The sequence below is a fragment of the Dipodomys ordii genome, unplaced genomic scaffold (genome assembly GCF_000151885.1).
Source record: "Dipodomys ordii isolate 6190 unplaced genomic scaffold, Dord_2.0 Scaffold43, whole genome shotgun sequence".
NCBI classification, from domain to species: Eukaryota; Metazoa; Chordata; class Mammalia; order Rodentia; family Heteromyidae; genus Dipodomys; species Dipodomys ordii.
Genome location: NW_012267259.1, coordinates 5,459,292 through 5,472,118, shown reverse-complemented (window position 1 = coordinate 5,472,118; position 12,827 = coordinate 5,459,292). Strand labels below are relative to the sequence as shown.

At 40.3% G+C, this 12,827-nt stretch overlaps 1 protein-coding gene across 1 annotated transcript in view; it reads right to left on the bottom strand.

The window, feature by feature from the left end:
• LOC105987589 (mucin-2-like) overlaps positions 1–10,043 on the bottom strand; it is a 39,239-nt gene extending 29,196 nt beyond the window's left edge. Inside the window, exons 1-3 of the mRNA XM_013018889.1 lie at positions 9,987–10,043; positions 7,193–7,357; positions 61–5,077 (exon numbers count right to left, since the gene is read on the bottom strand). Coding sequence (XP_012874343.1) covers positions 61–5,077; positions 7,193–7,357; positions 9,987–10,043 — 5,239 coding nt within the window. The remainder of the gene's footprint in view (positions 1–60; positions 5,078–7,192; positions 7,358–9,986) is intronic.
• Positions 10,044–12,827: the final 2,784 nt, after the last annotated feature.

Here is a 12,827-nt window from a genome sequence, read left to right as displayed (position 1 = left end):
TGTGTCAAGTAGCTCAGATGAAGTGGTGGCTGTTGTTGAAGAAGATTGAGTGGAAGATACCCGATATAGACGTAGCTTCAAGGGAAGTGCTTGCAGTAGTAGTCATTGTTTCCACTGAAGAGGTTGCAGCTACTGTTGCAGTGGGTTCAGTAGAGACAGAAGCAGTGCTGGTTTGTGTGGCTGTAGCGTCAGAGGAAGTGTCCAATGTTGTGGTGATATCTTGTTCCGATGAAGTAGTGGACACAATTATAGTTGTAGATTCTGGAGAATTAGGACTCACAGTCAATGCTGTAGGTGCAGTGGAAGTGCTTACACTTGTAGTAGCTGGCTCAGGTGCAGTTGTTGATGCTGTTGAACTGGAGGGTTTTGTGGAGGAAGTAGTAGAGGCCAACGCAGCGTTAAACTCAGTGGAAGTGCTTCCAGTTGTACTGGGCATTTCAGATGATGTCGTATGTCCTGTTGTAGTAGAAGGCTGAGCAATGATAGTGGTGGCAGGAGTGGAGGAAGAGGTAGTGGAAGTCTTTTCAGTTGTAGCAGTTGGCACAGATGTGGTGGGGGCAGTTGTTGGAGAAGATTGACTGGAGACAGAAGTGATGGCCAGTATGGTGGTAACTTCAGTAGAAGTGCTAGCACTGGTAATAGTTGGTTCAATAGAAGAGGTTGCCGCTATTGTTGTGGTGGGTTCAGTGGAGAAAGTAGTTCTGGCTTCCGCAGTTGTAGCTTCAGAGGGAGGAACGAGCGTTGTGGTGGCTGATTCTCTTGAAGGCGTGGCTGCACCTGTGGTTGTAGGTTCTAAAGAAGAAGGAGCGGTCATCACTGTGGTGGAAGTGCTTACACTTGAGTGAGTTGATTCAGATGAAGCGATGGGTGCTGTTGTAGTAGAAGGCTGAGTGGTGGTGACAGTAGTGGGCCCTACTGTAGATTCAGCACTTACAGTGGTAGCGATTGGCTCAGGTGAAGTGGTAGCTGAGGTTGCTGTGAGGGGTTTAGTAGAGGACAGAGTGCCAGATTCTGTGGCTGTAGCTTCAGGATAAGTGCCTATAGTTGTAGTGATGTCTTGTTCCGATGAAGTAGTGGACACTGTTGTAGATTCTGGAGAATTGGGACTCGAGGTTATTGTAGCTTCAGTGGAAGTTATTGTAGCAGGTGGTTGTGATGCAGCTGTTGATGCTGTTGAACTGGAGGGTTTTGTGGAGGAAGTAGTACTTGCAGGTGCAGAGTTAAGTTCAGTGGAAGTGCTTCCAGTGGTACCAGGCATTTCAGATGGTGCCGTGTGTCCTGTTGTAGTAGAAGGTTGAGTAGTGGTGGCAGGAGCGGAGGTAGAGGCAGTGGAAATGTTTTCAGTTGTATCAGTTGGCACAGATGAGGTGGGGAATGCTGTTGGAGAAGATTGACTGGCGACAGAAGTGATGCCCAGTGTGGTGGTAGCTTCAATGGAAGTGCTAGCACTGGTAGTAATTAGTTCAAATGAAGAGGTTGCTGCTACTGTTGCAGTGGGTTCAGTGGAGAAAGAAGTAGTTCTGGCTTCTGTGGTTGTAGCTTCAGAGGAAGTGCCTGTTGTTGTGGTGGTAGCTGGTACAGATGATGTGGTGGACACACCTGTGGTTGTAGATTCTGAAGAGGGAATGCTAATCCCCGTGGTGGTAGCTTCAGTGGGAGTCATTATACTTGTACTGGTTGATTCAGATGAAGCGATGGGTGCTGTTGTAGTAGAAGGCTGAGTGGTGACAGTGGTGGTGGGCCCTACTGTAGATTCAGTGGACGTGCTTACAGTGGTAGCGATTGGCTCAGGTGAAGTGGTAGCTGAGGTTGCCGTGAAGGGTTTAGTAGAGGCAAGAATGCTGGCTTCTGTACTGGTAGCTTCAGAGGAAGTGCCTATTTTTTGTGTGGCAGCTACTTCAGATGAAGTAATGGCTGCAACGGTTGTAGATTCTGGAGATTTAGGACTCACGGTCAATGCTGTAGCTTCAGTGGAAGTGCCCACACTTGGAGCAGTAGTTGTAGTAGCTGTCTCAGGTGCAGCTGTTGATGCTGTTGGACTGGAGGGTTTGGTAGAGGAAGTAGTGGTGGCCAGTGGGGTTGTAGATTCAGTGGAAGTGCCTGCAGTGATAGTCACTGGTTCAATGGAAGTTGTAGCTGCTATTGTTTTGGAGGGTTCAGTAGAGAATGACATAGTGCTGGTTTCTGTGGTTGTAGCTTCAGAGGTAGTGCCTATAGCCATTGTGGTAACTGGTTCAGATGAAGTAGTGGCCCCAATGGTGGTTGTAGATTCTGAAAAATTAGGATGGGAGGTCATTGGTGTACCTGCATTGGAGGTTCCTGCACTTGTACTAGTCAGTTTAGATATGGTGGCAGCTGCTGTTGCAGTAGAAGATTGAGGGGGTCCACTAATCACTGTAGGTTTAATGGTAGCGCTTTCAGTTATGCTACCTGGTTCATTTGAAGTACTGCCTGTGGTAGTTGTAATTTCAGTGGAAGAAGTACTGGTGACTGATGGGGTAGTATATTCTGTGGAAGTGTCTGTATTGGTAGTAAACTCTTCAGTTGAAGTTGTCATGGAAGATTGAATAGATGAGATACTGCTGGCTTCCGTGGGGGTAGTTTCCGTGGAAGGGCCTATAGCTGTTGTGGTAGCTGATTCTGGTGAAGTTGTGATTGAAATTCTGGTTGTAGATTCTGGAGAATGAGGAGTGGTGGTCATTGTCATTATCTCTGCAGGAGAAGTGCTTATACTTATACCAGTCACTTCAGATGAAGTGGTGAGAGCTGTTGTAGTGGAGGGTTGAGTTGAGACAGTAGTGGAGGGTAACATGGCCATAGGTTCAGCGGCTGTACTGGCACTTATTGTGGGAGACAGCTCCGTTGTGGCTGATGCGGCAGTGTGGGATGGAGTGGAGAGGGGAGTGGTAGCTGATGTGGAGGTTGATTCAGTGGAAGTGCTTTCAGTTAAAACAGTTGTTTCAGTTGAAGTACTGCCTGCAGTGGTTGTGGTAGGTTCACTTGAGGTAGCAGTGGTGGCCAATATGGTTGTGGGTTCAATGAGTATGCTTCCAGTGTTAGTAATTGGTTTAGTTACAGCTGCTGTTGTGAAGGGCTCAGTAGAGGAGGTGTTGCTGGCTTCTGTGACTGCAGCTTCAGAGGAAATGCCTATAGTTATTGTGGTGCCTGGCTCAGATGAAGCAGTGGTTGCAGTTGGGGTTATAGACTCTGGAAAATTGGGACTCATGGTCATTGCTGTGGTTGCCAAGGAAGTGCTTACACTTGTAGTAGTCAGATCCGATGAAGTGATAGACACCGTTGTAGTAGAGGGTTGAATGGACAAAGTAGTAATGGCAGATGCAGAGTTAGAGTCAGTGGAAGTACTTCCAATTGTGCTAGTCAATTCAGATGATGCAGTTACTCCTGTTGTAGTGGAAGGTTGAGTAGAGACAGCCACCACGGCTGAGGTGAAGGTAGGTTCAGTGGAAGTATTTTCAGTCGTATCAGTTGATACAGCTGAAGTACTGTCAGCCCTTGTAGTGGAAGGTTGAATAGTCGCCAATGTGGCTGGCATTGAGCTGGCATTTATTACAGTGGTTAGTTCAGGTGATGCAGTTGCAGCTTTTGTAGTGGAGAGTTGAGTGGAGGAAGTAGAGACTGTGGATGTTAATTTGGAGGAAGTCCCTGTAGTGGTTGTAGTAGGTTCAGTTGAAAGGGTGGCTGCTTTGGGAGTGGTAGGTTCCACAGGGGCAAGAATGGTGGCTATTGTAGTTGTAAGTTCAGTAAATGGGCTCACAGTTGTAGTTGGTTCCGTTGAAATGTTAGTTACAGTTGCCGTGGGATATGTGCTTGTAGATGTAGTGGAAGTACTGGCACTATTTGTCAGAGTTGGTTCCATAGAGGGGGTGGCTTCTATTGTATTGGTAGATCCCATGGAGGCAGTAGAAGTACCTACTGTATTTGTTACTTCCGTGGAAGTATCTGTGATTGCTGTTGATTCTGTTGCAGTACTGGTTGTCACTGTAGAGGTAGGTTGGGTAGAGAGACTAGTGGTGGTTGATGTTGTAGTAGGTTCAGTGTAAAGGCCTTCAGTAGTAGTGATCTCTGCAGTTGAATTGGTTGGGGCTGTTGTAGTCGAGAGTTGAGAGGAGACAGTGGTAGCCAATGTAGCTGTAGATACGGTGGATGTACTTGCAATCGTAGTAGTCAGTTCTGTTAAAGAAGTGGCTGGTGGTGTGCTAGTTGATCCACTGGGAACACCAGTGATGGGTGAGGTGGCTAAAAGTTCAGTAGAACTTCCTGCAGCAGTAGTAATATTCTCCGTTGAAGTAGTGGCTGCAGTTGTCATAGTGACTTCAGTAGAAGTGATCATATTAAGCACTGTGACTGCAGGTTCCGTGGAAGTTCCTGAAGTTGTGGTGGTGGTTAGTTCAGATGTATTTGTGGCCACAGATGTGATTATAGATTCTGCAGAAGTGAGAATGGTCGAAACTGTGGTTGAGACTTCAGTAGAAGGGCTAACCATTGTAGTAACTGGTGCCGTGGAGGAGGTAGCTGCAGTTGTAGTGGTGGATGAGATGGGAGCAGTTGTGGTAGCCACCGTTACCACATGTTCAGAAGTGCTTGTAGTTATGGTAGCCACAGCAGGTAAAGTGCTAGCCGTTGTTTTGGTGGTAGGTTCAGTAGAGGTAATATTGCTGATTAATGTATTTGTAGCCTCTGTAGATGTGCCTGATGAGGCAGGTGTTCCTGTAGATTTACTTGAAGCATCGTTAGCAGTTATTGGGCTGGTAAGCTGCATTGAAGTGCTAGCAATCATTGGTGTGGTAATAGGCCTATTTAAATTGGATGCAGTGGCAGTTTCTATTATACCTTCAGTGACTGTAGGTTTTGAACTTGTAGTTGCAGTTGTGCTAGTAGTACATGAAGGTGTCTCGCCTCTTTGGGGAATTTGGATAATAATGGAGGTATTCTCTTTTTTCCCATTATATACCAGGGACAATATAAGTACTCCAATCACTGTGGTTATTATACAAGCTAAAAAACAAACCAAGAAGATTTTCCAGAGAGACCAATCACTGAAGAAATTCGGTGCCACCTGTAAAGGATTTTAATAAGATTATTACTAAAGACCAAAATAAATGTTTCAAGAAAATTACTGCCTTTGATCATCTTTTGTATACCAGATTTCTTCTAGTTTTACAGTTCTAAGTAATAATATTAAGTCTTCAGTTTTGTACTGATATTTATGATGTGAGATAAGGGCTGAATTTTGTTCTTTGGTGGTTTTGTTCAATTTTTTAAATCCATATTTACTGAAGAAAATGTTTGTCCCATTGTGTATTCCTGATACCTTTGTCAAAGCCAATTGGCCATGAAGTAGCTGTATTCATGGGCTCTTTATTCTGCTCAACTGATAAATGGATCTTTTCCTCTATTTCAGCGTTGGAAATAAAACACAGAACCTTGTGACTACTGGGCAGATATTCTTTCCTGAGCTTCATACATCTCCAGCCTTTTATGTAGCTGCTTAGTAATACTAAAACCACCCTGTCTTGATTACTATAGCTCTCTAGTATATTGTGAAATAGAATATTTCATTGAGATAATTTATAAACAAAAAAGTATCATAATGCCTTTAAATAACAAGAAGGTACAAATTTTAACTTTTATTAGTCAAGTTTGTTTTCCTTAATATTAGTAATCATCATAAATTGACATAAATGCTCCTTTATGTCTGTCATTCAAATTGAAGAAATAACAAATGTCTTTAGACATAGAAACCCTTTATACCTTTACTATCACAAAAAAATCTACATATGTGGGTGTAACTATTGTACACAGTTATTTAAGGGACCAAAAACATTATGTAATTAAATGTTTCTCCCTTTCATACCTGCCTGTCAACTATCAGAAATTTCACCCTTCAGTGAGCTGCTTTGTAGCTCCCCATTTTCACAACATTAATTAATAACATATCCAATTTTTTAAGTAACCTTTCTTGCAAGTCAGTATTTGGCAGCATGACCTTTGGATTCTGAAAACATTTCTTGGAACAACTTCTGCCACCACTAGTTGAATTTAATTGGGTGAGATGCTTACTTCTTTTATTTGAGTCTTTCATCTATAATAGCTCATGGCAAGATTAAATTAAAACTGAAATTATTTTCTGGACTCTAAAGTACTATTTAATACCTGTAGTATTTGTTAGTGTTCCTTGACAATATCTAATTCTTGAAATCAGAGAACCTTAAATTTAAGTCTTATACGGATATTTTTGTCATTTCTTAACTTGCAAGTTTTTAATCTACTTCTCAAAATTACATCAAAATTTGGCATAATCATTTCTATTTCAAAAGGTTTTTTGAGAAAATTAGTAATAGGAGATCTCCCCTAGGTGATATTTTTGCAAAGGTGGTTAAGAGCATATACAAGGGAATCTGACTTTTTTAACTCTGCCTTTGATTAGGAATTTTAATATTTGAAACAATGTCATATTGTGTCAAGCTCCAAAACATATAAGGTCAGAGCCAGACAGCTAAAGAATGGGCCACAGTCAGAGTCAAAGGCAGACAGGAAGGCAATGAGACGTATCACCCACAGACCAGAGCCAAGAGTTCTTCTGCCACCTGTGCAATGTCTACAAATTATGCCATATACTACCCATGTGTTTGGTCTGTTGTCACATCCTCAGTACTCAAAAATAAGAGTCCCACATGTTTCTTGATTGTCTTTAATTCTCATATATTTTCTCTACATTCTGTTTAAGTTCATCTACCAAGTCCCACATCTATCTGGCATTCTTTGACGATCATAGGTTCAAAGGCTTTACTTTATCTGAAAAAGAAAGGTGTTAACTTGCTGTTGTTGTTTTTCTGTCGGTTGTGGGCCTTGAACTCTGGCCTGGGCACTGTCCCTTAGCTCTTCAGCTCAAGGAAAGCACTCTACCTCTTGAGCCACAGCACCACTTCTGGTTTTCTGGTAATTAATTTGAGATAAGAGTCTCGCAGACTTTCCTGTTGGGGCTGACTTTGAACCATGATCCTTAGAACTCAGCTTCCTGAGTAGCTAGGATTACAGGCGAGAGCTGCCGCTGCCCAGCTAAGACGTTACTTTTAATTGATCAAATGTTTTCCTCCATATATTGGACCAACAATATTTTCATGTGGATTACACCTTAACTCAGAAAAACAGTATTAACCCCATACATTACTTGACAATGTTGACGTTCTCTGTTTGGAAAGTCTGAGTTTCCCAGGGTCTCTGGGTTGGTGCAGACAGCAGTTAAATTGGCACCAGAATCTCCAGTTATAGCAGATGATGCAGAAAGCTGGCATGCTATATTGTGTACTTCCTGGTTTCTTGGGCTCGTGAATGGCTGTGGATTTTAAAAAATAAATAAAATGGGAGAAAGCATAGAAAGCTATTATAAATAAACAACGAAAGTAATATAATTCTAACCAATCTAAATCAGATTGTGAGACATCATGAAAATGTCTTGATCCAATAACATTTGAAGCAGGACTGAGGGAATAAGTGAATTTCAAGAGAAAAATCTACTTACATCTCCATCAACCACTCACATAAGTACAGACATAAAGTTCAGAGATAAATGATTTTTTTTAACCTAATCATATTCAATTCATTTGTTAAATATAATTATGTTGTAAGTTAATAATATTTGGGGCTGGGAGGTTGGCTCAGTGGTAGATTGCTTGCCTTGCATGCATGAGGCCCTGGGTTCAATTCCTCAGCACCACATAAACAAAAAGCCAGAAGTGGCGCTGTGGCTCAAGAGGTAGAGCACTGAAGAACTGAGGGACAGTGCCCAGGCCCAGAGTTCAGGCCCCACAACTGACCAAAAAAAAAAGAAGCTCAGAAACAATGCTCAGACCCTGAGTTCAAGCCCCAGGACTAGCAAAAAAAAAAAAGTTAATAATATTTAAGGAAAGACTAAAATGAGTGGAAAAGTAAACTATGTTTGTGAATCACAAAAATATTCAAATGCCAGTTCTCACAAATCGATAGGCAGATTCAGTATTCTACCAATTCGAATTATGTATTTTTGCAAAAATAAACAAACTGACTCTAAAAACTTGTACAGCTAAAATAATCAAGGCATCATTGTGCTGTGAAGAATAGTGGTAAGAGATTCACATATATGAAAAGACCGAGAACAAGAACCTAGTAAGGAAAACCTAGACAACCCAATTTTTGAAAGCCACAAAATGTTAACCTTTAGTTCAAAATAGAGAAGTTGAAGTTTTCCCATTGGGGAAAAACCTTAGGAAAAAATACTTCAACATCAACCACTCATCAGAGAAACACATGCACAGTAAAACACAGTGAGATACCAACACATACCCATAAAAAACAATAAATCAATAAAATGAATCAAATACTAAAATAAGACACATTTTTCCTCTTTTAGGACCCAACTGGTTTTCACTTCTAGCCTTCTTCTTTCTTCTTCGAGCCTCCAGCCCCATGAAGTAGCAGAAGACTTTTTTTCTGGATTCTCTTGGCAGTGAAATGATCCTTGGTCATCTATCCCTAATCCACATAGCCCTTGCCGAGTGCCGTTCCATGAAAATAAAATAAAACACAGCAAAAGCTGGAACTCTTTCCCTTTGGGCCTCTTGTTTAGGTTGAATCAAAGTTGTAATTTTCTACCTAGACACTCGTCACCTCTCAACACCTATGATTTCATTTCTTCATATTTAGTCAAATGATATGGCAGCACCTCCCACCGTAAGCCCTAGATGGGAAGTTCACAGCTACAAGTTAGAATAGCCAAAAAAAAATGAATGACTCGAGTGTTGAACAACAGGAAAGTAGATAAATTGTGGTTTATTGATGCAAGAAGGAAGTTACACAGCAACCAAAAAATAAATAAACAGTGCCCTACATATAACAATAAGCAACATAACAAGATAACAGGGAGAGAGCAAAAGAAGGGGTGACATTGTCCAAAAAGAAATGTAATCATTTACCTGACTTATGAAATGGTAACTCTTCTGCACATCACCTTTACAATAACAATTTTAAATATTTAATAATTTTAGAAGAAGCACACTTTATCATTCCACTTATATGCAATTGAATAAAATGCAGAACTTAACTCTAAAGATGAAAGGAGCAGTTGCCTCCGATCAGATGGAGCACTGACTGGGGGCAGGTACAGGGGAGTCTCCTTACAGCCTGGAAGAGGACCTTCTAGAGCTAAGTGATGTTTACCCAAAAATGCTATATCTGTGTGTGCATTTATATATACACTCATATACATTTGTATAGGTACATAGAAATGCACCAAGCTGTGCACTTACTATGAATTCATTGAATGTATGATTCATATGGGATCCATATCCTAAATTACCTCTACTCCTAAAGGAATATCAAAATAATGTTGCTATTTTCAATTTAATTAATACATAAGTTGCTCAAAACAATTCTTTACCAAAAGGAAACATTCTAAGTACTTATGTTGAGCTCAGTCTAAAGGAATTGCTACATAATTTGCATCCCAAGCCTATACTTCACTAAGAGACTGCCTTTTGGAATCTGTATAAATCTCTGACAAGTCTAAACATGACACTAAATCTAGACAACTAGCATCCAAATGGACATCACATTTTCAATACAATTTTTATGCAATTTTGGTACCATATTTCTTAGCTTATACTTGAAATATAACTATTTTTAAACTATTTTAAATGATTTTAAAATTATTTATTATTAATGCCATCACTCCCCAAGTTGATGATATTTTAAGTTAGTGAACATCTAAAATAAAAATTCAATCATGTACATGTTGGTATAAAGAAAAAAACTTCTTACAAATAAGTAATGATTGGATAAATGAAATTAGCTTCCACGTAAAATTTTGGTTAGAAGTAGATTGCAATTAGAAAATTGGTGGGATAAGAAACATTGTTTGTGCTGTATACATATTGGAAATAAAGGTATGAGCTATAAGAATATAACCCAGTGTCACTACCAACACTCACCAGCTGGTTTCCAGAGTGGTCCATATTCACTACGTACTTCCCATGTTTCCTGGCCATTCTTGAGCTTCCAAAATCACAATCTTAACTCCAGAAACATTTTTCAACCTGTTCATTGCCCTTTATACCTACCACCTTGAGAAATAATGAAGTTGATTAATATCAAATAGACCATGATACATAGGTGTCAGTGTGGATTAAACTACAATAAATAATCGTTGTTTATATGGGATCCTCCTTAAACGAAGAGGCAGAATGTTAATAAGTACTTAAAACACAGTACTCTACCAGGTTCCTGCCCACTAAGCAGAAACTGCCATTGTGAACAATTCTCCCTTCCCTGCCCCAGTGTGTCATCTGGAAGGACTTTCTGAATAGCCCAGGCTGAAATAAGTGCATGTTGCTTATTTCCTAGTCAGATATGACTGCTCCCCCCCCCTTATTGGCTTTCAGACATTGGAGACTCACTTGCTGTTCATCAAATCTTAACTTTTTAAGATTCTTTTCATGTACTACACATACTCTCTTTCTCTCCTCTGCCTCCTCTCTTTTGAAAAGTAAATAATCATATCACTTGGCTTATAATGCCTCAACTTCCAACCCAACATGAATCATTAATCTACTGCACAATTCTTGGCCATAGGGAGCCTTTACAACGTCTACAAATTATGCTCTAAAAAAGACGTTTTCTTAGCTGCATAAATATCCTTGGCAGGGTTTAAGATAACTTCTAAATGAAAAATTATTGGGTAATGAGTGCCCAAAACCAATATCTAGGGACTCCCAAATAAAACTGACCAGAAAGTTGTGAAATGGTGCTGAGATGATACATCTAAACATATTTCTTAAGTATTCATTAACTCGCAGATATTTTTGTACAAATAAAATAAAATAAGTTGTAACACTTCCTGAAACAATGCTAAAGCTGGTCTGGGTGCTGCTGGCCCATACCTGCAATCCTGGCTATTTAGGCTGAAATGTTTCAAAGCCAGCCCTGGCAGAAAACTCCATGATTCTTACCTCCAATAAATGACAGCCTTTTAAAAAAATAAATTAAATTAAATAAGTTGTGCTATTTTCTGTAAAATGTTTTATAGCATACTTTGTCTAGATATCTATCCAGCTTTGCAAAATCACAGGATGGTAAAGCACAAGGTCTGAGAGATCTGGAAATTCAGCCATGCCATTTAAAAGTTGTAGAAATGTGTGTTCATAGAGGAAGTGACAAAATCACTGTATGATGAAGCTACTCTATTGCTCGTTCTATACTTAGTGAATGAAAAAGTTCACTAAGACAATTATCAAGTTGGACATAACATCCATTAATATCTCTGGAGCTAGAGGTGCTAGTGCATGCCTGTAAAACCCCAATATTTGAAAGATTGAGGCAGAAAGACAGTGAGCTCCATCCCAGCCTGCAATATATAGCCTGATCATATCAAAAAGAAAATGAGGAGGAGGAGGAGGAGGAGGAGGAGGAGGGAAGGAAGAAAAGAAGAAAGGGGAAAGAAGGAAGGCAGGCAGGCAGGAAGGCGCGAAGGCAGGGAAGGAGGGAGGCAGGGAGGGAGGGAAGGAGGGAACAATTCTGGTTACTAGGGAGAAATCCTAGCCACTGGGAGGCTGAGGAAAATAAAAAGGATTGATGTTCAAGGCTAGCCCAAACAAAAAAGTCCACAAGATTCCATCTCAACCCACTGCTGACTGCAATGGTGTGCCTCTAGCATCCCAAGCTACATAGGAGCCCGAGATTAGGAGGTGAGACTAGGCAGAAAAAGCTGTGAGACTCCATCCCCATGGAGAGAAATGGGACTCTGTGGTATATCTGTGATCCTAGTGACAAGTAGGAAGATATACACCTCTCCCCTATGCTATTTCCCCATCCTAAAACGGCTGGAGGCATGGCTCAGTGATATTGTGTTAGCCCAAGGAGCTCTGCGCTGAGTTGAAACCCCATCTCAAAAGAAATGATTAGGTTATAAAACGCTTATTCATTGTACTCAGTAAAATACAAACAATAGAACAGGACAAATGAACTGGTATCATTGTTTAAATGAAAAGGCTTATTTTGATTTGTGATTTTGGAGGTTCTGATCCATGATATTTTTAAATAACAAATATCTATAACATGAAGGGATTTCATTGTGATATTTCTATACATATATGTAGTGTACTTCAAACAAATTCACCCCCTCCACATTGCCATTACTCCCCCTCCCTCTTCCTCCATTTTTTTCAGTGTTTGTTGGATTTTATTCATTATACTGTCTCTCTCTATAAACACACGTGCGCGCGCGCACACACACACACACACACACTATAATGACTGCTGATCCTCTACCCCTCAGTACCTCACCCTTTCCCCAACCCAACTCCCACCAGTCCCCTTCAGTTCCCCTTTTACATTTATGTCCTGTTACCATTTTTGTTATTATCATCCTCATTTAAGGTATATATTCATACAGTGAGAGAGATATTGAGAAGCAACTATAACAAATATGTTAGAGGAGATGATTGCAAATCAGTGGTTGACCTTCATTGGAATCAAATTCAAATTACAAAAGAGAAAAAAGGAGAGAGAGAAGAGAGTGAACTGGGGAAATCTAAAAACTAAATGAATGCATAGTTAGTTGAAGGTACATTTTAGTAACAGTACTGGGTAGCCATGCTCTAAAAAGAGACTTTTGCTATTAAATATATTCTGAACTCTGAAATCTGCCTTCAAATAATCAGATGGAAGAGAAATGAGATTGAGGACACAGAATATCACCTATAATTTGATCATTATTGAATACTACACACTTAAAATACATTATATTTTTCTTTTGTTGATGTTGCTGTTGTTTT